Source organism: Aethalodelphis obliquidens, unplaced genomic scaffold (assembly GCF_003676395.1).
Source record: "Aethalodelphis obliquidens isolate GAN/ISIS:26980383/991018 unplaced genomic scaffold, ASM367639v1 scaffold23, whole genome shotgun sequence".
In the NCBI taxonomy this organism is placed as follows: domain Eukaryota; kingdom Metazoa; phylum Chordata; class Mammalia; order Artiodactyla; family Delphinidae; genus Aethalodelphis; species Aethalodelphis obliquidens.
In genome coordinates, this window is record NW_020837967.1 from 11529618 (window position 1) to 11557181 (window position 27564).

The following is a 27564-nucleotide window of genomic DNA, read 5'->3' on the forward strand; positions in this document are numbered from 1 at the left end:
GTTTTAGTCCAGAGGTTCTCAAGCACGCATCAGAATCACCTGGAGAGCTTATTAAAACACAGGAATCTTGGGCTCACTCCAGAATTTCTGATTAAGTAGGTCTGAGGTCGACCCTAATATTACATTTTTAAGTTCCCAGGTGATGCTGGTGCTGCTGGTCTGGCAGCCACACTTTGAAGACCCATTTGTTTAGTCAAGCTCCAGTTCTCAAGATTGGCAGCACATTGGACTTAACCTGGAGACACTCTTAAATATACCAATAACCCAAAACATAACCTCCGGGGATTATTTTTTTTTTGCCCTGGTACTCATACATGAATGGCTCCAAAAATGCGTTTCTAACTTATTTTTTTTACTTTATCAACTTTCTGTCATATTGAGAAAGGTAGACCATCAAGAGTGTGTGTATGTTCCCTGTGACTGTAAGAAATCATTGATGCCAAAGGCTAATACAATCACGTTGGCTTCGCATTTTCTTGAGGCTCTGAATTACTTTACTATTTATACTTCCCTGTTCATATTGACTCACAGAAAGAATGAAAATTTTAATCTAATATTAGTGATTCTGTAAAACTTACAGAATGCATTTTGTGATCCAGTTTTACATGTGGCTCCATTTAGTGTCTGAATCCTTATTTTCTTTCGTTCTTACCTCATATGTATATACGAGGTAAGAACAAAATATATATATTTGTGTATATGTATCTTTTAGTTCATGATATTATACCATATCACGTATTTTTGTAAATAGCAGTACATTTTGAGAACAAGGTGAGAGTTAACAATAATAATAAAAATTAAGTTAAGGAGGTGTAAGTAATATTAATGATCTCACTAAAATGCACTAGTTCTGTGAACTTTGTTTTTGTTTTTCTTTTGCGGTACGTGGGCCTCTCACTGTTGTGGCCTCTCCTGTTGCGGAGCACAGGCTCCGGACGTGCAGGCTCAGCAGCCATGGCTCACGGGCCTAGCCTCTCCACGGCATGTGGGATCTTCCCGGACCGGGGCACGAACCCGTGTCTCCTGCATCGGCAGGCGGACTCTCAACCACTGCGCCACCAGGGAAGCCCTGAACTTTGTTTTAACTGGAATAATTTATTATTGACATAACTATTTTCATTTTTATAAAGTAATTCCATTTTCCTCATTATTACTATTCAGCATAAAATAGAGTTCTTTAAATTCTATAATCATAAGATTAAAAGAACAAGTATATATACATCATGTTTTCTTTAGACAACTAAAAATATTTAGATATTTCATTTGTGGCCTAACAGTACAAATAATACATTCTGGGAAAATGTTTGGGTCAGATTCCAGATTTTAAAAACTGTATCATCATTGTTTTTTTTCAGATTTGTCTCTATATATCTAGTCAAATTTTTATGACTGTAATGACATCATACACAGCTTCATAAATGTGTAAACTATATTCATAACATCATTTTTATTCCCTAAGAGGTTACTTCTGAAGACACATTATAATGCAATTTAAGAGATATTTTTGCATACCAGTTATGAGAAATACTTTATGCAAGTAATAGAAGGAGATGCAAGGATTTTAAAATCTAAGAGATAAGAGAAATTTTAAATATTAAATATCATTTAAAACAGAATACAAGGATCATAAAGAAGGTACAGTGTTATTTGGGTGCAGAGGAAGGAGGGTTGATAGTACACAAAGAAAAAAATTGTTACGAGAAGTAATTTTTGAGCTGGCTTTAAAGAGCTGCGCAGAAATTCACCAGGAAAAGATAAAGTAGCAGTTATACCCATCATGGAGCCGTAATAAATGTTAGTTTTCTCTTTGTCATTAACTTTTGTCAATTTGATTAATATGTGTCTCGAAGTGTTCCTCCTTCGGTTTATCCTGCCTGGGACTCTCTGTGCTTCCCGGATTTGAGTGAGTGTTTCCTTTCCCATGTTAGGGAAGTTTTCAGTTTATTATCTCTTCAAATATTTTCTCAGACCCTTTTTCTCTCTCTCATCCTTCTGGGACCTCTGTAATGTGAATGTCAGTGAGTTTAATGTTGTTCCAGAGGTTTCTTAGACTGTTCTCATTTTTTTTTTTTACATCTTTATTGGAGAATAATTGCTTTACAATGGTGTGTTAATTTCTGCTTTATAATAAAGTGAATCAGTTAGACATATACATATATCCCCATATCTCTTCTCTCTTGAGTCTCCCTCCCTCCCACCCTTCCTATTCCACCCCTCTAGGTGGTCACAAAGCACCGAGCTGATCTCCCTGTGCTATGCGGCTGCTTCCCACTAGCTATCTATTTTACGTTCGGTAGTGTATGTATGTCCATGCCACTCTCTCGCTTTGTCACAGCTTACCCTTCCCCCACCCCATATCCTCAAGTCCATTCTGTAGCAGGTCTGTGTCTTTATTCCCGTCTTACCCCTAGGTTCTTCATGATATTTTTTTTTCTTAGATTCCATATATATATGTGAGTATACGGTATTTATCTTTCTCTTTCTGACTTACTTCACTCTGTATGACAGACTCTAGGTCCATCCACCTCACTACAAATAACTCAATTTTGTTTCCTTTTATGGCTGAGTAATATTCCATTGTATATATATGCCACATTTTCTTTATCCACTCATCCGATGATGGACACTTAGGTTGCTTCCATCTCCTGGCTATTGTAAATAGAGCTGCAGTGAATATTTTGGGACATGACTCTTTGAATTATGGTTTTCTCAGGGTATATGTCCAGTAGTAGGATTGCTGGGTCATATGGTAGTTCTATTTGTAGTTTTTTAAGGAACCTCCATACTGTTCTCCATAGTGGCTGTACTAATTCACATTCCCACCAGCAGTGCAAAAGTGTTCCTTTTTCTCCACACCCTCTCCAGCATTTATTGCTTCTAGATTTTTTGATGATGGCCATTCTGACCGGTGTGAGATGATATCTCATTGTAGTTTTGATTTGCATTTCTCTAATGATTAATGATGTTGAGCATTCTTTCATGTGTTTGTTGGCAATCTGTATATCTTCTTTGGAGAAATGTCTATTTAGGTCTTCTGCCCATTTTTGGATTGGGTTGTTTGTTTTTTTGTTATTGAGCTGCATGAGCTACAGTAATCAAGACAGTATGGTACTGGCACAGAAACAGAAATATAGATCAATGGAACAGGATAGAAAGCCCAGAGGTAAACCCATGCACATATGGTCACCTTATCTTTGATAAAGGAGGCAGGAATGTACAGTGGAGAAAAGACAGCCTCTTCAATAAGTGGTGCTGAGAAAACTGGACAGGTACATGTAAAAGTATGAGATTAGAACGCTCCCTAACACCATACCCAAAAATAAGCTCAAAATGGATTAAAGACCTAAATGTAAGTCCAGAAACTATCAAATTCTTAGAGCAAAACATAGACAGAACACTCTATGACATAAATCACAGCAAGATCCTTTTTGACCCACCTCCTAGAGAAATGGAAATAAAAACAAAAGTAAACAAATGGGACCTAATGAAACTTCAAAGCTTTTGCACAGCAAAGGAAACCATAAACAAGACCAAAAGACAACCCTCAGAATGGGAGAAAATATTTGCAGATGAAGCAACTGACAAAGGATTAATCTCCAAAATTTACAAACAGCTCATGTCCTCATTTCTTTACATTTTCCTTTATTCTGTTCTGCAGCAGTGATTTCCACCATCTGTCTTCCAGCTCACTTATTCTTTCTTCTGACTCATTTATTGTGCTATCGATTCCTTCTAGTGTATTTTTCATTTCAGTTACTGTATTGTTCATCTCTGTTATTTAAAGCTTTTATCTCTTTATTAAACATTTTTTGTATCCTCTCGGTCTGAGCCTCCATTCATTTTTCGAGATCTTGGATCATCTTTACTATCATTACTCTGAATTCTTTTTCAGGTAGGCTACCCACCTCCTCTTCACTTTGTGTCTCCCTGCCACAACCATGATGAGGCAGAGAGGGAAGGGGATGGGTTTGTGGGAATAAATACCCTGAATGCTCTTTCCTTCCACCCTACAGTCTTCTGCCGGTGTCTTACACCAGCCAATTCTAATTGGACGTTAGAAGCTAATGGAACCTGGGTGATTCATTGTATAGCAGTCTTCAGAGTTGGGGCTATTCTGCAATAGTAGAGTGATAAAACAGACAGTTAATGAAGGGAAAGGTGTGCTTGGATTTGCTTTTCTAAAATTATTGGTAACAGTGACTGACTGGAGTAGCATGTCACTTTGTGCTTGATAGCTATTCCATTGTTGAAATACTCTTAAGTGATGAGTAAGGAGTGAAATTAGGAAGGACAAAAAAGAGGAATAGCTATGTAATTTGATGTAATACATGTATCACATGAATGCAGTACAGTTGGATTAATTGGATGTGTAAGGCAAAAAACAAAGAGCTGCTAACGAGCACTGTTAGTTTTTAACTTGGAAGCCAGGGTTGGCAGAAGTCCAACCCAAGGTTGGACTTTCTGTGGGAACAGAAAAAGATACCTGATTTTGTTTTTGAGTTCTTTAGCAAATATCCAAGTTGATGTTCTTCATCGCCTTAGCTTGGTATTGTAATTTTTTTGTTGTTTCCAACTTTATTGAGATAAAACTGACATATAACATTGTGTAAGCTTAGGTTGTACAATGTAATGATTCTACATATGTATACATATTGCAAAATGATTACCAGAGTAAGGTTAGTTAATACATCCATCATTAAGATGTTTTTTTGTCTGACTCAGGCTCCTTATTTTGGTCTCATCATCAACAGCCCACTCTCCCGTTCATCCAGCAAATCTATTTATTCTCTAAATGTGACTCTCTGTCATGCCATGGTACTTTCATTCGACTATCTCCTAACCATCCTTTCAATCTTAGTTGAAAGTCAGTTTTTCTGGGAAGCTTTCACTGATCCCTCTCTCCAGTCAAATCCAAATAGTTCTTCTTTGGGCATTAGCTGTAGTACAGCACGTGTCCCAGAATACCACCAATGTTAATTTACTTGTCTAACTCCTTCATGATACTGTAAGTATCTCAAGGAAAAGGGTGCTGACAATTTGACTGTTTTATAACACCTACCATAGTGCTGGTCTCATACCAAGTGACTGTGAGAAAAGAGGAGTGATGAAAAGGTAAGACAACACAGTTGAAACATTTAATATTTGGACCAATGTAGGAGTCTTTAAAAGATAAAGTGAAGCTGAAAGCAAAGCCAGAGAAGATTGGTGGCAATAATAAAATTTTGAGGATAAAATTAGTTCTCTTTTCTAAGCTGCTATAGATAGAATTATAGTGCTTTTATAGATTATTTCCTGATCTGTTATGTTTTTAACTCATATGCATGGATATATTACTTTTATTAACTTTGGATGTATTTTACATGAGATGTATGCAGTTTCTTGTAAAAGAGAAGAAAGACACAGAAAAATATCTTGACCTAGAATTTCTTTGGGGAAATCACTAAGTTTAAAATAAAATTTTCTCATATTCTCTTTAAAGTGGGATCTAAATTTCCTGCCAGGGATTAGTTTTCAGTCTCTTTTAAGTTAAATACAAAGTTTTCTAACCAAACACAGTTATACTGTTGGTTAGGATGTCATGAACTCAAAATAGTATTCTGGGAAAGCTTTTAGTGAGTTAATTAGAAAACGTAGGTTTTAAAAATTAAATGATTTTTATTTTATTTACTGTTAAATTATTTTTTAATTTAAATATTAAATTCAGTAATTCAGTTTTTATCAACAAAATTTCTGAAACATAAATATGGACAGCCAGTAGTTCTAACCAATAGAATTGGTGTATTTCAAAGTCCGGTGTAAAATGAAAGGACATGAGAGGCTTTTTATAGAGTGGAAAAATCTGCTCCAGAATTATCCTGGACTAGACCCATTCACTATTCATGTTCCATTCAAAAAAGATTTCCCTCTTAACAGCACTTAACTGTAATAGCTTGTACCATTTCTGTTTCCTTACTAGCATTGCCTTAGTATAGATTCCAGTTGTGACATTCTGTATTCACGTTATTAGAAAAACAGAATCAGCCACAAAACACTGTGGTAGTGTTTGTTTACATTTTCAAATGCTTCTAACATGATCTCCATCTTTTATATATTCAGAATTTAGATTGCCCTTTCCATCACAGACCAGTGATACTATAAATAACTGATAACAGCAGTTGCTGATGAGCAATGCTGTAGAATAATGTAAAGGTCAAAGAATGATAATTCATGACCATCCTTAACAAAGTATACAGGTGTTAAAATACTGATGTTGAACTCTGGTGGCAGCTCACAGAGAAGAAATGGCACAACATGAATCCCCTTTGATAACTGTGATTGTAAGGAGGTTAAGAACCAGAACCAAATCATCTCTCTCTACAAATGCACAAATCTGAGGGTCAGCTTTCTGTGTGTAACACAGGAGAGCAGGTAGTTTCAGACATCATAGCTGTTTCTTACTCATGCTTTATTACTAATTTAATCTGTAGTACGGTGTGGCGTTTTAGAAAACAATGATGCAAAGGGAGAAGTGTTTAATCTCAAGGCATCATAGCTTTAATCATCTTGAAAAGTATTCAAATACAGAAATCATTTAAATTTTGAGCATAGGACAGCTCACTTTTTTTCAGACCCTGGTAATGTTGAAGGAGTCAGAATATGACTGGAAAACCTGACTCATTTGCATACTTGTGATTTTCATTTACATCTGACAAGCCTATTACCTGTTAACGTAGACTGCTTGTACATAGATTTTATCCCCTTGACGTTAGCAGGCTTATACTGATTTTAGATTATGGAATAAGCCAAACTGCTTTTCAAAGGAAGATTTTCCAAGCAGTTGTTATCTCTCCATTACAGATATTACTTTTTTGAGACAGAGTGCTATACGTCTGCTTACTCTCATTTCTTCTTTGACTTTCAATTCCTATATTCCTACAACTAAATTAACTAGCCAATAGATAGGAAAGGAAGCTGGAATATAGATGGGCTTCTCAATCTTTTTCATGACATGGAACCTATAGAAAATGATAATACAGGTAATATCCACTGGGTAAATTAGAGATTTGAGGGCATACTTATATATATGATACTTAAGATAAAAAGTCTTTATGTTTTCTTTATATAATTATGGTAAGAGGAATAAAGCAAAGTATTGGAAGATATTAAATATTGGAATTGAATAGAGCTAATGCTTTTTCTCTCCTGAAAGGTGATAAGATCTTTAATTTGCTTCCTATTAAAATAAATCTTAAAAAATTTTTTTATTATGATAAAATATATGTAACATAAAATTTTACATATATAACAAGCATTTCTTCCTCCACGTTCTTGACAACATTTATTTTTTGTTTTGTTTTGTTTTACAATAGCCAAGATAATGAGTGTGAAGTCATATCACATTGCGGTTTTGATTTGCATCTCCCTAATGCTAGTGACATTGACCGTCTTTCTATGTGCTTATTGGTAATTTGCATATCTGTTAAGTTCTTTTGCTCACTTTGAATTGGGTTTTTTGCTTTCTTGTTGTTGAGTTGTAGGAGTTCTTTATATATTCTGGATATTAATCTCTTATCAGACTATGATTTGCAGATATTTTCTCAGATTCTATGGGTTGACTTTTCACTCTGTTGATAGTGTTCATTGATGCACAACATCTTTAATTTCGATATAGTTCAGTTTATCTATTTTTTCTTTTGTTGCCTTTGCTTTTGGGGTCATATCCAAGACATAGCTGCCAAATTCAATGTCATGAGGCTTTTCCCCTGGCTTTGTTCTGAGAGTTTTATAGCTCTTCTGTTTGGGGTTGTGATTTAGTCTGAGTTCATATTTGTGTATGATATAAGGTAAAGGTCCAACTTCATTATATTGCAAATGCGTACCTTACTGTTCTTTTGCCTGCTGTTTCTGTTCATCTTTGATAAAGGGGTGTTGAAGTCTCTAACAACGATAGTGGATTCATTTATTTCTGTTTGCTGTTTTATTAGTTTTTGCCTCACTTTGACACTCTGTTGTTAGGCTCAGATATGTTGAGGATTGTTATGTCTTCTTGAACTATTGAACTTTTTGTCATGATGTAATACCTTCTTTATCCCTGATAACTTTCTTTACTTTGAAGTCTGTTTTGTCTGGAGCAAATAGAGTTTTCATTCACAATTACATGTGAGTAAATTCTTGCATAAATATGAGTCATTTCTTATAACTCTGATGCGTTTTTTAATTTTAAAATTATTTTAAAATTCTCAAAAATTTAAATTATTCTAACTTGTTTTGAAAGCTAGGTCAAAAAATTTTATTAAAAGGTATTTAGTGATTCTCAAACACAAGTCATTAGTATTTTTTATTTACTCAGCTGACAAATACTTATTGAGTACTTACCATGTGCCAGACTATTTTTGGTGTTGTTCAAATACATTAGGGATCCATGAGTTAAAAAAAAAAAAAAAAGAATATAATGGCTACAGTTCTTGTCTACAGAACTCCTGAAGGACTATTTACATCAAACTGTGTGTGTGTGTGTGTGTGTGTGTGTGTGTGTTTAAATGGAACCCTTGAGTTGTGCCCTGTGTTTCTCAAATACACTCGACTAAGAATTTCAACCCATAATTCTCCCAACCATTTTCTCCTCCTCCCCCTCCTCTTTCTTCCTCTTCTTCCTCTTCCTCTTCTTCCTCTTCCTCTTCTTCCTCTTCCTCCTCCTCTTCTTCTTCTTCTCCTCCTTCTCCTTCTAATTCTTCTTCTCCTTCTTTTTCTCCTTGCCCTTCTTCTTCTCCTTCTCCTCTCTTCCTCTCTTTCTTCTTCCTCATTTCTCCTTCCTTCCTCCTCCTCTTCTTCTTCTTCTCCTTCTACTATTAGAACATAAGAGCTGTTTTCTACACATTACGTAATGGAAAATGAGGTATTGTAATAACAAATGTCAAAAAATTCTTTAATCTTATAGTTATTTTCCCCACAGTGTTTATTTTAGCAAGTATAATAAAGCTTGAATAGCTGTTTTTCTACATATTCCTTTTGGATTAGCATCTTGATTTAATAACTTGGAATTGTAAATACTCTTAACTGTTAGTGTCAGTGGTTTTGAGCAGTGGGTCTCAAAATTTAGCATGCAGCAGAATAAGCTGAAACAATTTTTTTTTTTTTTTTTTTTTGCGGTATGCGGACCTCTCACTGTTGTGGCCTCTCCCCTTGCGGAGCGCAGGCTCCGGATGCGCAGGCTCAGCGGCCATGGCTCACGAGCCTAGCCGCCCGCGACACGTGGGATCTTCCCGGACCGGGGCACGAACCCGTGTCCCCTGCATCGGCAGGCAGACTCTCAACCACTGTGCCACCAGGAAAGCCCCTGAAACAATTTTTAAACAGATTGCTGAGCCCTACCCCAGGGTTCCTGATTCAGTAGGTCTGAGATAGGGCCCAAGAATTGGCACTTTAAATAAGTTTCCAGGTGATGCTGATGCTGCTGGTCCAGAACCATCCTTAGAGGACAACTAGTGTAGAGTATAAAATATGGGGAGACGAATCTAACTCTAGTCCTGACTTCAGTATTTACCAAGGGAATTACCATTGGCACATTGTTTAATTTTAGATATCTCATGTATGAAATAGTAATGTATAATCCTACCTTCTTAGGTTTGTTGCAAGCATCAAATAATAAACTATTATTTAATACTCCCTAATTTAAAGGCGTACTAATTTAAAGACTGATTCTAAAAATTCCCATATTTTATACATTGTAGAAGCTAGTGTTTCTTTGACCTGTAATCTATTTAACAAAGAATATACATATTTTAGTGAGCCTTCTGAATTCCTGTTTTGGAATTAGATCATAAATAAATATAACTACATTGTGTAATTTCTTAGAGTTTTAAATTTATCAGTTGGTTTTTTTTTAAATGTGTTTCTTCTTGCCTCACAAAGAGCTATTCTCTCTCCAGTGAATGTCGTACAATATTGAAACAAGAACCATGGGGGCTCCTAATTAAAGTAGTTGACTGTAATACCTTTGTTATTGAATTTGAATTGGTAAAACAGGTGGTTATATAAAATTTCAACAAATGCTTTTTCTTCATTTTTGGTTTCATAAGACTAGGAAAGAGAAATCCAAAAGCTGCTAAAATTGTAAATCCTTTTTCAAAATTGAGATGCAAATTGTATGTGTAAAGGAGAATTTTGTTATAGAAAAGCAAGAAATATCTCCTGCTTATTTAGCAACATATTCAGGAAATATTTATTAAGCACCAGTTGAGTTTAAGCCATTTTATAAGGTATTCTAGATACTTTAATAAGTAAGTTAAAATATGTGCCTTGGTATATTTATGATCTAGTGGGGCATATAACTTCATACTCAATGAATTAAAATCTAATATGAAAAATGCATCTAAAAAGTTATGTATAGGGCTTCCCTGGTGGCGCAGTGGTTGAGAGTCCGCCTGCCGATGCAGGGGACGCGGGTTCATGCCCCGGTCCGGGAGGATCCCACATGCCGCGGAGCGGCTGGGCCCATGAACCATGGCCGCTGAGCCTGCGCGTCTGGAGCCTGTGCTCCGCAACGGGAGAGGCCACAACGATGAGAGGCCCGCGTACCGCAAAAAAAATAATAATAAAAATAAAATAAAATAAAATAAAAATTAAAAGTTATGTATAAAATGCTATGGAATTCTTAAGTGAGGGGGGGATTTTGAGTCAGGGGATTTTGAGTGTAGGAATTTAAGAAGGCTTGGAAATGAGAGTGTACTTGAGATATGTTGTGGAAGGTAAATCAAAGTAGTATGGGGGAAAGACCAAGAGTGGAGGTTATATGTGTGCTGAGGAGAAAGACCAGTGTAAGGGAGACAGAGAAAATAAAGTACATGATGTATCCAAGTAACTGCATGAACACATACGATGGGTATAAATCTCGGTGTCTGAGTAAAGTAATATATGAAAGATGAAGCTGGATATTAGTATAGAAAGTTATTTCTCAGATCCTGATGAATTGAGAATTTTATCCATAGAATGGTGGTGAACAAATTATGGCCTGTGGGCCAATTCTGGTCTGATGCCTGTTTTTGTTAATATAGTTGTATTGGGAACATGGCTATAATCATTCATTTAAGCAGTCCATAGATGCTTTTATGCCACAAAGACAGAGCTGATAATTGTAACAAAGACCGTATGGCCCACAAAGCCTAAAATATTTACCGTATGGCCTTTACAGAAACATATTCTCTGATCCCGGGTATATACCAATTCAGTATGAAAGACCACTCTGGGTGATCTCGGAGAAGACAGCAGTGAGTGGTCCTGAAGGGAGATCTTAGTTTCCTGCCCAGGAATTGAACCTGGGTAGCCTGGATGAAAACCAGGAATCCTAGCCACTAGACCACCGGGGGCTAGGGGCTAGAAGCAAAGTGGCCCTAGCTCTTTCCCCTATTTGAAAGCAAGAATGTTTAAGGAGGCAAAAACTGTAAAAACAGGTACAAAGTTTATTATTGGAGACACAGCATAACATGTGGGAGAGCACACAGACAGTTTGCTTATTTAAGACAGCAGCAAGGCAGAAATACACATCCAGAGAGAAAGGGTATGGTGTCCTCTCTAAGAAGGAGAACAGTAAGTCAGAAGCAAAGCAGGGATACACACCTGGAGGGGACTGGGGGCATCCTGAATGAAGAGTGCTGTAAAGACATGATTTAATTCACTTACACAGGACAGTCCTTCCAGGTCTTTGTTTACCTTTGGCCAATTTTCTCGTGTTTTTTCACACCTGAATGTTTCCAGGACCATCCCCAACATGCGTGCTCAACTTTTTGCTAAGCTTGATCCCACCACAGAGGCCTGTGGGTGCACGTGCACACATATTATGGGGTGGTGCCCCCCTCCCTTTTTGACCCCCAAGAAGCCTTCCTGCACATGCGCAGAGGGAAGTCTTCCTTAACCTCAGGAATGGGCACCTTATCTCTTTACCTCAGCAGAGCTCAGCTTCTGCCACTAGCTTTGTCCTTGGAGTTCCTGGGTGAGAACAAAGCTTCAATTTTACTCCACTTGACAAGCACCAGCTGGGCCCATCTATCTCCCCCCTCCTGTGGACTGTTAGTTACAAATACATAACGATATAAAAGAGCTTGCACCAGAATGCAAATTAATTCACTGCTTCAATTATCAAGAAAGTCTCACTATGAAAAAAAGTGTCCGCTGATCTGACAGTGTGTGTAATGAACTGATGTGTATTTTACTGTGGCTTCTTATTTACTTGCAGTCCAGGAACATACGGTTTAGTTCAAGGATCTCACTTTGAGTCAGTAAAGGTGTGTTCAAGATTTCTAGCAGGATGGTAGGATCAGATGTGTATTATAAAGGACCAATAAGGTCAAATAGAAACTTTTTTGTTTGTTTGTCTCTTCTGCAATACTCCAACAGAGTCTAGAGGGTGTGTGTGGAATTTTGGAGTCCGACAGAGCCGGTTTCAAACCTTGGTTGGTGGGGTGGGAGGATGGAGGGGAAGCATGCCTTGACATTCAAGAAGGAATGTTCCTTTTTCCTTAATTTATATTCTAAAAATCCCACATAAGAACTCTGAGTGTTCCGTCTTATTTAAGAAGCTCCAGCAGTTGGTGGGTCAGACCGTGGAGTTGGTGGGAGGGGCGGGGAGCAGTTGCACATAGCAAGGTTGGTGCACCACAGACACGAGGGTAATATGGTGGAAACCCCTAGGAGGATTGTACTGTTGAACAGTTTGTATTTTCTGTTTCTCATGAAAGTAATCAAGTTCATGACAACTTTCAGTAGCTCATATCCCATCAGGTATGTTATAACAGCCTACATCATCATAATCAGTCACAGGCTATATCTCAACCCAAAGGATAAGCCTGAAGAATATGTCCCTTATACTGTACAAGTATTAAAGGTCAATTGACCTAACTCAAGAATATTTTTATTTGTCCAAGAAGGGTATTTTTTCTTATTAATTTAATTAGGGTGAATACCCAGGAGATTCTCAAATAAGGGGGAAAAATGTCAATTTTTAAATTGCTTAATTTGTGTAATATTAAGACTTTAGAAACTGATTATCCTATGAGGCTTAGGCAGCGTTCTTTAAAATAGCTTGGACTATAAATCAGATCTCTTTTAATAAGTGACTTTTTAATGACTTATACATCATCGCCTGGGATCTTTATTTTCGCAACACCTGAGTGTAAAGCACTGCTTTCTTTAAACCTTTACTACTGTGTGGTTTATGATGTGTTTTGTTAGGAAAGGTATATTTCTATAAAACATCCTCCTTCCAGCCCTGTTTGAGAAATGACAATTTGAAGGCTGGTAGAGAGATGCTGATACTTTACGAGTGACAGCACTGTTAGGTGTGATCATTACTGCTGTATTCATCCCAGGAGGGCAGTTGATTTCCTTTGCAGGTACATGCTCAGATAATCTCATCTCAGACATAGGCAAGTGTTCGTATAATTCTTCATTTTTCCATTAGGAATCAGGCATACATCATGTGTCCCCAATTAATGCATAAAAGACTGGCGACCGAATGATATACTTTTACACTAGTACGGTGTTTGTGGGGCAGTGTAAAAACACAAATGTAGTTTTGTTATTTGCATTTTTCAAATTGATCTCCTGGCATGTCTCCCTTTTTTCGTTTTCCTTGCAGTTGAAATATATATATATTTCAAGGATATATAATTATAAAGAATTGTTTCAATAATTTATTTTAAATTTATCATTGTGACTGAATTTTCTCAAGTTATACTGTATTGAGGAAATTAAACATTAACATTTTTCATCGTGTAGTTCCTGGGAAATTAGTACAGGGACCTCCAGTTGAAGAACCATTGAGTAGATGCTTTTATCATTACTAGAATTGTGACTTTTAGTCACTTAATTCTTCCATGGTCTCTAACATTGTTCTGTCTTTTTATGTTTTTTTCTCCCCCAGCCTGGAATATATTATGATCAACTTTTCCTGTGTAATTTTATCTGACTCTACAGTTCTGTCACTCCATTGGTCTATTTATTTCCACATGTGCTGTACTGATTTTAAACTACCTTGTGTATTTTGTTTATCAAGTACTTTTGGAGAGTCTACTGTGAACCAGGCACTGTGTAGGAAAGAAAATAGCCATGGCCCCCAAACAAAGATAAGAACATATTAGCATTTGGGGACATTTCATTCTGTTCTTCCTTGTATGTATGTAGCTATATAATATGTATGTATAAAGATATACACACACTACAAACACACAGGCATTGTTGAACGTCTGGCATAGTGCATGACATATAGTAGATAGTAAGTGTAACATTCGTTAAATGGGATGCAAATGTTTTCTCCCATTCACTGGTTGGCCTTGATCATCATATTGGTATCTCTGATAAACTGAAATCCTTAATTTGAATACAGTCCTATTTTTTGTATTTCCCCTTATGGATAGTAATCCTTATATATTATTAAAAATTAATTCTCAGTCTCATATCATGAAGATATTGTTATGTATCTTAGGCAAGCTTTGTTGTTTTACCTTTCACATTTCAGGTACATTCTACCTGCAGTTTATTATTTTTGAATGCTGTGAAATAGGGGTCAAGGTTTGTTTTTTCCCCACAAGGCTACCTAATTTATTCAATCCACATTGAAAAGATTGTCCTTTCCTTCACAGCTCTGAAGAGCTAAGCTTTTCATAAATCAGGTGTATAAATATATGTAGAATTTTCAGGACTCTTTTATCCATTTCTCTGGCCCATTTTTCCGTCTTTACTTCAATACCACCCTGTCTTGATTATTCTACCATTATAATGAATCAGTATCTGATAGAGTAAATTGTCTAACTTTGTTCTCCTTTGTGATGAAATTGGCTATTCTTAGTCCTTTGGATTTCCATATTAAGCTTAGAATCAGTTTGTCAATTTTGGGGAAAATATATCTACTAAAATTATGCTGGATCACAGTGAATCTGTGAACCAATGAAGAATTCATGTATTCATCTTTGTTCTCAGCATCTGTGGGGTCCTGGGATATTAAACAGACACAAGGAACAAAGCTGGAACTTTTTATTCATTGGCACACAATTCAGACAAATTAATATAAAAATCCTAGCTCTTCAAAGCAGTCTTAATTCATACCCTGTGTAGTTCACAGGGCACTGAATTCTTTATTAGCAGCAACTAATGACATAAACATAACCACAAATCACAACTACCATTTATTAAATATGTAAGATGGGCCAGTACTGGGATAGAAAGTCCACTTATTTTATTTCTAACTCCTAGTAGTACCATGGAGCTATCCTGTTTTATAAATGAAGAAACCGATAGGTTCAGAGAGGTTGAATAACCTGCCTAACGTTGCCCGTCTAGTAAGTGCTGAGGTCAGAGGCCAGCCCTGCCATGTCTTTTGCCCACAGCACATTCCCAGTGCCTTGGACAAGTAACACTGGAAAGACTGACTCAATAAGTACATGGTGACTGAATGAATCCCTCTCGCTTTCTCTCCATCTATTTTCTATTAATGATTCATGTCTTTCCTCAAAAAAAAAAAGATAAAACTTTCAAAATGGTTTTAATAAGTAGCAAGTTTAAACTCCATGGTACTAGTATCACATGTGGTGAAAAAGTGGTGTGAAATAGAATTAATCAAAGAGATTAAAGAGTGCCAGAATGTCCGAATTTTGAGGAATCACTTCCTTATTTAATATTTCAAAAATAGCATGTCTGTAATGTTTTATTATCTCTTTTTTGAATTGGTAATTAAAGTGGGGGCATAAACTCTATCCCTTATGGCAAGATTCCATTGATATTTAAGTGTTTCCATCATTATTTTCCCTCTCTGGTTTGGAACTAGGGGGAAAAAAAGACACACTTTAAAAATTATCTACCCACTTAAGCCAGATGATGGAGAGACTTGAGTCCTGATAACAGTGTTTGTGCCCCTGGATCCAACTGTGCCTGAAGCTAGTGTATCCCCTGTACTTTTCAGTTGTGTGAACTAATAAATACCCTTCTCTACTTAAAACGACATTAAAAGGTTATCTACCTGCTTATTAAAATATGTTTAAGTAAAACTTACCTAAATTAATAGATAAAATAAATTTGAACCTGAAAGCCTTTTAGACCAGTGAGTAGAACTCCAAGACAGTTTCCTTTCTCTTTTTCATACTTTAATTATTTATATTTCTGTTCTTTTTATGCCTCTTCTAAATGTATTCAATGCTTCAATGTCTCATTTTACCCACATAAAAAAACTCTACAAAACTGATCAGAGTATCAGCGGTATTATTATAAAACAGTCAACCAAGTTATTACATATTAGACCTAATGATTTCAACCTTTACCATAATTTTTGTACATTGTACCAATGGACACATGGATTCAAAATCAAAATAGTAGAATTATTTATGCATCACCATTGTTCTAAAAACATTGTTATACTTTTAGGAGAAATTTTAGAACAATAAAATATGGTTAATGACAAACTGTATTTTATGATTTTCTTTTTTTACCTGATAAATGCATCATTCTTTCCCCAGAAATACCGCAGATGGCTGGTACCTGTATGCTGATAGCTCAAATGGAAAGTTTGGTGACATGGCTGACATTCTCACTCCTGTTATTTCACGCACGGGACCAAAATGTACCCTGGTATTCTGGACTCATATGAATGGTGCCACAGTTGGTTCTCTCCAGGTACTGCTTAGGCAATTGCATTTTCTGAATTTCTTCTACAAAAATTCATATTGTATAATTCAGTGTTATTAAAATATGTAGTCTGCTAATAAATGAAAATGGACAGGTATCAACACTGTACTGGTTTGAAAACAGTATGATTGAAAAAAAACTTTAGTAGAATTGGACCTGAATGGCTAATAGGATTTCTTTAAACTATTCTATTTATGATTATGGTCTTTATTCTGAGGTTGCAGCTTCTGTGTAATACTGTTTTACCCTTGAAATATGTCATATAGGTTTCAGTATCAATATTCTGAGAATAACACAATCAAATGAATATATACATTTTGGTGATATTCGTTGTGCCTTCTTGCTGTCTTTGATATAGTGGTGCTACATTCTCCAATATTCTCTTTCAAATTGTTTTTTTGTAAAAAAAGAAATTAAATTGTTTCACACTCACAAAAGGTTGCAAGAATCTCACAGACAACTGCATTCTACCTTTCACTCAGAGATTCTGGTTTTTTGCCCATTGTCCCAATAACATCTTTTATAGGAAAAACTGAGTTGAATACAGAATTACTTATCACACTCCATTGTTATTTCTTTCTAGTGTCTTTATTTTTTATCAATTTATTTATTTTTATTTTATTTTTGGCTGCGTTGGGTCTTCGTTGTTGCATGCGGGCTTTCTCTAGTTGTGGCAAGCAGGGGGGCTACTCTTCGTTATGGTGCACAGGCTTCTCATTGCAGTGGCTTCTTGTTGTGGGGCATAGGCTCTAGGCACGCAGGCTTCAGTCGTGTGGCACGTGGGCTCAGTAGCTGTGGCTCACAGGCTCTAGAGCTCAGGCTCAGTAGTTGTGGCACATGGGCTTAGTTGCTCCGTGGCATGTGGGATCTTCCCGGATCAGGGATGGAACCCGTGTCCCCTGCATTGGCAGGTGGATTCTCAACCACCACACCACCAGGGAAGTCCCTAGTGTCTTTAAAACTGAAGTAATTCCTTCATTTCCCTTAAACTTTATGATCTTGATATTTTTAAAGGTTATAATCCAGTCATTTTGTGAAACGTCCTTCAAATTGGATTTGTTCAATGTTAAGCATGTTTTTCCCTGTAATATCAGCAATGTCGTATTATTTTTATTGTATCCCATTGGTTAGTACATGATGTCTATTGGTCTCAGTACTTTTGTTCCCTTTGTTATCAATAAATATTTTGTGATGAGATATTTTGAGAGTATGTAAAATCCTGATCTCAACTCAATTATACCCAGTAATTTTTGCTTCCTTTAGTATTTTTTGCCACATTAATTTTACTATGATGATTGCCTATTTGTGTCTAACTCCATTATTCTGTCTACATTTGTAGGTTGGTTTTCTCTTGTTAGAAAAATTCTCCATTTATTGATTTATATCAGTGTGGACTCATGGATTCCTATTTTATCCAATTTGTTGTCAACACTGTTACTATTTATTGGTTCTTACATTGTCCCAGATTCAGTTATAGGAGACCCTTTAAACTGACTTCTATGTCTCTTTGACAAGTCCAATCATTCTTTGATCATTTCCTTTCTTTCTGGCCAAGAAGATGTTCCAGACTCATCTTTTTGTTATCCTGTTCCATCCCTGGAGGTAACTATTTTTCCAGGGGGGTCCTGGTTTCTTTTAGGTGACCAAGTTATAGGGACAAAACAGAAAGAGGTTCTGCAATTTTAATGCAGATCCCCTAGATCCTGTCTTCCCCTATTAGACATGCCTTATATAATAGATAAGGTTTGTAAGTATATGTATAGACACATCATTTACACAGAGAAGCCAACTCAATTTTGAAGCATCTCCGTTTATACTCTGTTTCATAGCTTATGTGACATTTTCCAAGAAGCCATGTCTGAAAAATAAATCCCCAGATTTCAGAATTGTTTACATGAGCAGTTTTAGACCAGGGATATCTCGCTAAAAGCAGCCATAGATAAGGTCTCTCCCCCTGTCAAATAGCATTAATTTGTTTTCCAAAAAGTCTATGTTTAGTATATTTGCAAAGAGATTACACTTGGGCTGCCTGCTTTATTTTTCCCCAATAAATAGAAGTAGACTGCAGATCAGCTGCTTAACCACTTCTTTCCTAGTAGCTTGATGTAATTTTAAGATTAGGTATATTTTTTTATTTTTTAACTGTCTTATTCTACGATTTTCCTGGCCATATTAAATATTATTTTCCTCCCCAAATTAGATAAACATGTTTTTAAAATGCTGTTACTTTTTTGAATTGGAAACATGTTAAATTTATAAAGTAATTTTGGAAGAATAGTTTTATTTATTATAGGTGAGACTTCTCACCAAAAACAGTTTAAGAGTAAACTTGTTTGTGTATATGTATGTGTGCATGTTTAATAATCTGAAAGCATCCAAGTAGTCTTGTGGATTGATGTGACAATTTACCATTTGTGTCTCACTGAGTTTTTAAAAATGGTTTTAGACAAAACAATCAATACAGCTAACTACAGGGTTTGCATCAGAAAAATGAGAATTACTTACCAGGTATATTTTGTGGTTGAGATTAATTATCTGAAATAGGCTTTCATTTTTTCAGAATAAGATTTTGTGTTAGTAGATGAAAAATTATAAAACAACCTTAAAATTTTATAAGTAGTTAATTATAAAATAATTAAAATGGTAATACATATGAGCCTTATTTTGTGCACAGCTGAGTAAAATAACATTAAATGTTGCATTACTATGTTGCATGAACACAGTTAAATACATCATCTAAGTACATCATCTAATACATTTAATACATCATCTATTAAATACATCATCTAAGTCAGTTATTTTAAAATGTGGAACTCTACTGCTCTTCCCTATTTAATTACTTTCTTCATGGCTCATTTTGTGTCATTCTAAAAGAAGAGCCATGATCATTTGTTTGCTGAGATGATTCTCAATTTCTCTTTAGAATGAGGGTCCATTTGTTGGGTGGGGAGCTCTTGCTGGCTTAGATGAGTAGGTGCCCACTCACATCACCCATATGTACTGTTGGAATTGAATGGACTCCCATTGTAACATCACCACCCCCACTGAACCTAATGTCATTCTCAAAACTGTGTTTAGTAAACAATTCTGTGCTTTTCATGTGACTACATGAGTATTATTTAATATTGAGACTTCCAATTGTTCTTGCTGTCAGATTTTTAAAAACTAAGGTAGTTAAGAGTTCTTAATCAAATGGTGCCAGGTAACTTCAGACTTGACTGACAGATATTCATGCACAACTTTATTACACAAAGCTCATGAGGTACCCTGGGGACACAGTGCTGTTCTAGAAAACAAAGACATCTAATGAAAAATGTCTGAGCTTTTCTCTCAGGGATTCATGTTGATATTAAAATGAAAAAAAATTACTGGGAGAATTCTATATGTTTAGAATTTGTCAAGGTAAAATATTTCAACACTTCTTACTTGATTTATCTCTGCAGGTACTCAGCAAGATAGACAATGTTACTTCTAAACTGTGGGCTCAAAGCGGACAGCAAGGTGCACAGTGGAAAAAAATAGAGGTGTTTTTAGGCGTTCATTCGCATATACAGGTTTGTAATCTAAGTATTTAGGTGATGATTGAGTTTTGTTGATTCTTTAATTTTAATTTATTTCCTCTACCCCTTGTCTTCTTGTCTCTCTTTCCCTTTCTGATGTGCTGTATGAACGCTCACCACTCCATACAGCATTTTCCATAAGGAATTTGCGGTTCTGAAATACCCTAATTTTTTTTCCCAAAGAGGCAACCATTTTTCTAGGAACATCTCATTTTAGTGACAACCATCTCCTGCCTCCACGATCAGGCTCCTACATGTTAAGAACACCTCCCACTATTTTGCAAATATATTCTCAGAGACTGCAGAGTAATTACATTAGTTTATTTCAAACCCAATTAAAGAGACCTTTGAAAGCACACTATATTGAACCTTATTAGAGAAAATAGATTTACTTGACTGAAAAATATTTTCAGAGGCACAAAATTGGGTGATGCTGTATTTGTCTTCATGTAGATTACAATAATATTAGGAGGGTAAGACCCCAAAATAAAGGGAAAGAACAAGTAATACATAGAATAAAAGGTTTAAACTGAAAGTAATTATATGCCAAGATATTCAGTGTGAATTTTATTTTTTTATGGATTATCAGGAAAACAGGAGCTCCATGGATGTGTGTGTTTTCTGCTTTTGGAGTTTTTGCTTGTTTTGTTTTGTTTTGTTTTTGACAGAAGGGTTGTTTATTGGAAGGTAAAACTTAGCTATTAAGATTTAAGATTAGATAAGGGAGAGTGGGAATCCAGAGCCATTTATGTCAGAGAACATTGTTTCTTAGTCATAAGTGCACAGGGCTTAATTCCTTGAATTTAGAGCCACTTATCTATAGATACAAGCTATAATATCTTTGCTAATTATACAGAGGACTGGAAATGCAATATGTAGCGAGAGTAACCAACTCAGCTGTGAATATTCAGTAACTGTATCTACAATCACATGCCATATCTGATAGACCAGCCCCTTCAACTCCACTGGAAGCACAGGCTAGATACAGCTGTTTAAAGGCATTGATACAACATTATCCCCAATTTCTTAGAATGTTAGCTATAATAAATCCCATATATTTTTGACCTCTTGCTGGGACCCAGTTTTCTTATGGGTCATTTGTAGATAATTTAGGAAATGGATAAGAAGTAAGTTCAACCTGAAGAAGAAAAGACTAGACAGCAGTTTAGTGGCCTTGCACAGTATGAAATTTATCATTAAGAGGATTCCACCTGTTTAACCTCCAAGACCTTTTAACTGAGGCAAGAAGAATCATCCGCAAGAACATGCAGAAGGCTGTGCTGCTGCCAGGCATCGGCTTCCACTTCAGGCAGTGAATTCTTAACTAGTCTGCGCAAGTAGAATATTTGCATGGTAAAATCATGTTCAAAGCAACATTAAGGGCTTCCCTGGTGGTGCAGTGGTTGAGAGTTTGCCTGCCGATGCAGGGGACATGGGTTCGTGCCCCGGTCCGAAAGGATCCCACATGCCACGGAGTGGCTAGGCCCGTGAGCCATGGCCGCTGAGCCTGCGCGTCCGGAGCCTGTGCTCTGCAACGGGAGAGGCCACAACAGTGAGAGGCCCGCGTACCGCAAAAAACAAAACAAAACAAACAAAAACAAACAAACAAACAAAAACATTAAGAGGGATTTAAGCAGAGGAATCAATTATTGATTTAGTCTTTCTGAAATTTAATTTTTCACATTGAAATTTGAAGGGAAATACGCCCATGTTGTTTGAATCTTAAAATGAAATATTAATGGTTTCTGAATATTTGATGTTTAACGTGATTCATTCATTCCTTCAGTAAAAACATATCAAGAACCTACTATGTGCAAGCACCTTACTATGCACTGGAGAAATAGTAGTGAGACACACATACTATCCATGCTTCTTCCATTTGTACAGTATCAGTCCCTTTAGCCTCAGAAACATGAGTGCCTTTAACCCTTGAGTAAAAGTATACAGCATTGGGTAGTTTTCACAGTTATATTTGGGAACCCCCAATTTAAACATAGCATTTAATTATAATAATTTTCATAACTAGAGCAATCACGTACCTGGCACTTACTAAGTGCTAAGTTCTGTTCTATGAACAAAAAATTCACTCCTGTAACTGTATGAGGTACATACCTTTATTACCTGCATTTTATAGATTAGGCACAGAAATACCTAGAACTTGGATAACTTGCCCTACTTATATAACTACAATGGCAGTGATACGCTTTAAACACAGGCAGGTCATCTACAAGTCCATAATACAAATGCTATGCTCTATTGCTTCCTAAATTTTACAAAATGATTGACCCAGCTTTTATTTTACCAGAAAAAAATATATCATAATTGCTCTTGAAAAAAAGTTTAATCACATTCAGTATTAAAGTCTATGGAATCTTAACCAACATCGTGTGGCTTTGTATTATCTGATTTCTTAATCACAGAGCATTGTCTCACAGATTTAAATTAAATGTTCAGATATATCCAGATAATACAGTACCTTTTTCAATTTGTGTATCCATGTTTTTCTTGGGCTCAATTTTCTTATAAAAGAGTTACAGTCATTATTCTTTCTAGTTTCACCTCGTCTTAATCACATCCAAGCTCTTAATCTATCTTACAAATTTATTTTTCTTTTCTAGCACATCTTCTCTGAAGAAAACAAATGTATGCCTTTTATGTAAATTTGATACATGAATTTATATAAAAATTGTACATTTATTTGCTTTTTTATAATAATGTGAAAGGCATGATCTTCAGTTATTCTATTCTCTCATCTTAAAAGGAAAACAACTAGGTTTTCATACAATAGTATAAAAGCATAACACATCTTAAGGAAAAGCTACTTCTTTCAAGAAAAGTAATTGATTAGATTTGGTAAAAAGATGTTTGGGAGTTTGATGACAATAACTATTTTGTATAAAAATCATGGAGGTAAATAGGTATTTCTTGTTAATGCATCTCTAATTGTCCTAAATTTACTTTAAAATATATGAATATTTCTTATGCTAACACACAAATACATATTTAACTTGCAGACAAATTCAATAGAAGCTGTCTGAATTAGTTTCACTTTGAAAACTTTAGTGAGTCCTGTGACTAATTTTCATCAGTTCTATCAAAGTCTGTAGAAGTGGGATCTCACGGTCCAGCAGTGGCACACAGGAGGATTTCATTCATCACATACATTAATCAAAGGCACATCACAATCATTTCAAGTGCAAAGATGCGGCCAATTAAAAAAATTCATAGTTTTGAGGTTCGACATATTTTCGATTTCAAATAGTTGAGCTGAATAGATCAGAGGAATGGCAAGAAGTGGATGAAATAAAATAAAAGATATGCTTGCATCTTCTGTCTCTTGGTGCATTCCGTCACCTGGTTGACCTCCTGCTTCCACATGTGATGAGGCTGTCAGAAGTGAGCAGGTTTTGTTTTGGGTCTGCGAGTTGCAGAGGCTGCAGTGGTAGGTGACTCCTGCCAGTTTCTTAGGCCCTGTATCCTAAAAATCTAGACAAGAGACAATGGTGTTGCCACTCCCACATCCTTACCTGGTGAGTGTGGTAGAGATCTTCGATATCCCTCAAACTTCCTGGGTCAGTTTCATCGTAGGGATTACGGGGTCATTTTTATCAGATTCAAGCCCTTATGTTCTGTACTGTATTTACTGTTTGCCCCAAGTTTTGGATTCCTGATGGACGAGTCAACTGATACTGGCTTTATTTTTTTTTAAAGGTTGTCTTCAGGGCAAAACGTGGTATCAGTTACATAGGAGATGTAGCAGTGGATGATATTTCCTTTCAAGATTGTTCCCCCCTACTTAGCACAGACAGAACGTGTACGGCTCAAGAATTTACATGCGCTAACAAGCACTGCATTGCCAGGGACAAGCTGTGTGATTTTGTGAACGATTGTGCTGATAATTCAGATGAGACTCCTTTCATGTGTGGTGAGTGGAAGTGTTCTGTCTCCTTACTTTTGCCTTTGTCTCCCACAACCTTCCTCTGTGCAATGGGTTCATCGATGAAAAATACAGAGTATATATAACTCAGCAGCCAAGGCAGGTAAGGTGATTTAACCATTTAAATACATTCCTTTCTCCCTCTCAGTACTTAATTTAGAACCGAAAGTCATTTAAAACTAATCAATGGCTTTCTGTTTGTATGTGAAGAATTGGAGATTAACTGGAAAACAGGTGTCTTCAAAGACAAACGGTATGCAGACAAGTATTTTCCATATGAAATAAATTTTTGGAAAGAAGGCAAGCAAAACGTCCATAAACGGCAATTCATGCCTTTGTGCTTTGACGGATTTCAGGGAGTTGTCATTCCCTTGGGTCGATTATGAGCTGGGATAAGTGGCTAAAAAAACAAAAAATCAATATCCAGATAATGTATAAAATAGACAACATGATCTCCTAAGGGAAACACATATCAGCTGTGTAATATTGTTACAAGAGATCAACTCATAATAAATGACACCTATTAAAATATCCTTAGCTAAATGGGCCATATGTGCTCATTCAGGGAAGTCTGTAAAATCATGGAACACAGTGCATGGTTGCCTCATTTCACTGCAAATGAAGTGAATGCAAATTGTCAGAATTAAGGTTGACAAATTATTCCACTATTACCAATAATAATTTCTGAGCTAGCGTACTACAGTTTGATCTCTTTTTTGCCGCTTGAAACCAAATCTGGAATCACAAGAACAACGTCAGTATATTAAGAGCTCACATTTACATAGAACTTTTAACTTTCAAAGCCCTTCTATCTACTGATCTCCACTTGATCTTCACAGAAACCCGACGAGTAAGTGGGACAGGTATTATTAGTGCATTCCATGGATAGAGCTGCTGAACAAGAGTGGCTAAGATTTGGTCAAATTTCATAAAACTGGTACTGACAGAGTTGATGCTGGTTTCCAGGTACTTTGATTTATGATTCACTGCTTTGCCCAAGCCACCATACCACTTCTGTGTGCAACTGAATCTTAGGAAAACCAAAAAAGTTGTGGATGTAGAAATCCTGTGTATATCCAATAACTATTTGTTTCTTCAAGTGTGGATTATATCTTATAATATCAATTATTACTATTATATGAACCAAGCAAAACTGTTTGGCTAATCTTGTATTCTGTATTAATTTTTACCTTTATCTTATGAATATTTTTGCTGCGTTTTTTGTTATTTTCTGCATCAAATGCTTTTACATTTTCTTCATTGCCATTTTCATTTGAGTATCTCACAAATCTATTAGCTAATCAGTCGAACAGAACAGATACTATGCTTTTGAATTTTATTTGTCATGTTGCCAACTTATCTCTTTCCCAAGATATGATTTAATGCAATGTTTTCAGTGTTTAAAGTATTTTATTTCTGGCTAAATTTTCCTTGAACCCTTTGTATTTAGATAATAACTTTGCAAATATTTCTAGGAATCCTCTATCTGTGTTTGGGAGGGTATACTGATATACTAAGAGGGTCAGAGAAATGTACTGAAATTTATTGTCTTGGTAGTTCTTTTGTATGGAAAATAAAGACAAAAGTAATTACAAGCCCTTGGAGGGAAAGTTTTATCAGAAGGTGCTTTCTGGTGAACTGATTGCCAAATCACTGTAACATTTGAATGGGGCTGTGATATCAGTAATACTGGAGCAAGAGAGATGAATTAGTTCCAGACATTATATAAGAAGAAGAAAATTTTTTCAGCTCCTTAGAACAAATAAACAACCAAAAAGTTGGAACAAACCTTAAAAGTAACCCACATTTTGATATTGGTTCTTATTACATGAATATAATTTCTTTTTATATAACACTGCTTATTTTATTATGTATTTAAAAATTCAATTGTATTCCTACGTTAATGGTTTTAAATGTTTTAATTATAGAGTGGCTAGAACCTGCTATATGAAATATGAGTGCTGTTATTTTTCCTGCATATACTATAAACTTTGATTCTTAATTAGACCCAGAAGAATAGGAAGAAAAACTTAAAAAAAAAAATCACCATAGCAACTGATCTCAGAAGTTTGGCTGACAACCAACCAAGAATTTAGGCTTAGGTTTCATGATCTTTGGAACTTGTGTGAGGTTATTTTGGTTTGTTTTGGGTTGTTTTTTTTTTTTTTTTTTGGGGTGAGAAGTCTAAGTAAAGGCTGAACATGTATCACAACTCTAAAAAAACGTTTAAAATATCATTTGGTATAAATACACCACCTAGGAATAGAAGAAAGAATGAAACTGCTGAGCTCTTTGTAAAGGCATAGACTATCTCTGACAAAGGAAAAGAAAATAATCCTTTATAAAACAAAAGTACCTGTGGCTTTAATTTTCTGTAGACCAATATAGGCTCATAAAGCAAGATTTGGAAGAAAGATTAACTGGTTTCTTTTTTTGCTTTATAATATAAATATATCTAAAATATAGGACATAGTCAAAAAGAAAGTGATTGGTGTATCTGAGAAATCTGAAATTTTAGTTGAACATATTTTGCCATTGGTACAGAGGCTCCTTTGGCAAACAATCATATTTTTGTTTCTCTGTACTTTCCAATTAGCATATTTATTGGTGATACACAAGAGTATCTCAGGCATGCTCAAAATAATTTAATTCTGCACTGTGATTAGTAAGGATGCAGGATATTTGACCAGAATAATTAGTAAGTAATCTGAACCTAATGGGCACATGTAATACTGTATTTCCCAACTGCAGACATCCATTTCAAGTACACACAGAATATATGTTATTAAGCACTAAGCAAACTTCAGTAATTTTAAATGGATTAAAGTGAAATGGATTACATCTTTTGAATTAGGCTGGAAATCAGTTGTAAGACAAAAGCTAGAAAATTCCCTGTTAGTTAGAAGACACATTTGATAACCCATCTCCCCACCAAAAAAATTACAGTAAAATTAGAAAATGTTTTAAATAAATAATAATAATAATAGTGCATTAAAAAACCTGTGGTATTTAGTTAAGAAAATGCTTAGTGAAAAATTTATATGCTTAAATCGTTACCAAAGAAAGTAATTAGCTAATAATACAGATTAATAGAACACAAATGTCAGAGAGAGAGGATTTGGAAAGACTGATAACATTTTCAAGATGCTGTCAAGAATGATCAAGAGAAATCGAGAAGACAAAATATTGAATTAATTTAACATATATTTACTGAAAAGGTATATGTCAAGCAGTGTTTGAGACATCTAGTGTACATCCATAAATGAAACAGACAAAAATCATATTACCCATTCCCCTGTGTTAAACAGAAAATATTCTCTCTTCTTCTACACACACACACACACACACACACATACACACACACACACAGAATATCCATGTGTGTGTGTATGTATATTACAGAGTTTGTCAGAAGTT

At 35.7% G+C, this 27564-nt stretch overlaps 1 protein-coding gene across 1 annotated transcript in view; it reads left to right on the forward strand.

Moving 5' to 3' along the window:
- The window catches only part of MALRD1 (MAM and LDL receptor class A domain containing 1), a 604410-nt gene that overhangs the window by 232453 nt on the left and 344393 nt on the right, over positions 1-27564 (forward strand). The window contains exons 23-25 of the mRNA XM_027121490.1: positions 16482-16638; positions 20094-20204; positions 23922-24135. Of these exons, the coding sequence (XP_026977291.1) occupies positions 16482-16638; positions 20094-20204; positions 23922-24135 (482 nt within the window). The remainder of the gene's footprint in view (positions 1-16481; positions 16639-20093; positions 20205-23921; positions 24136-27564) is intronic.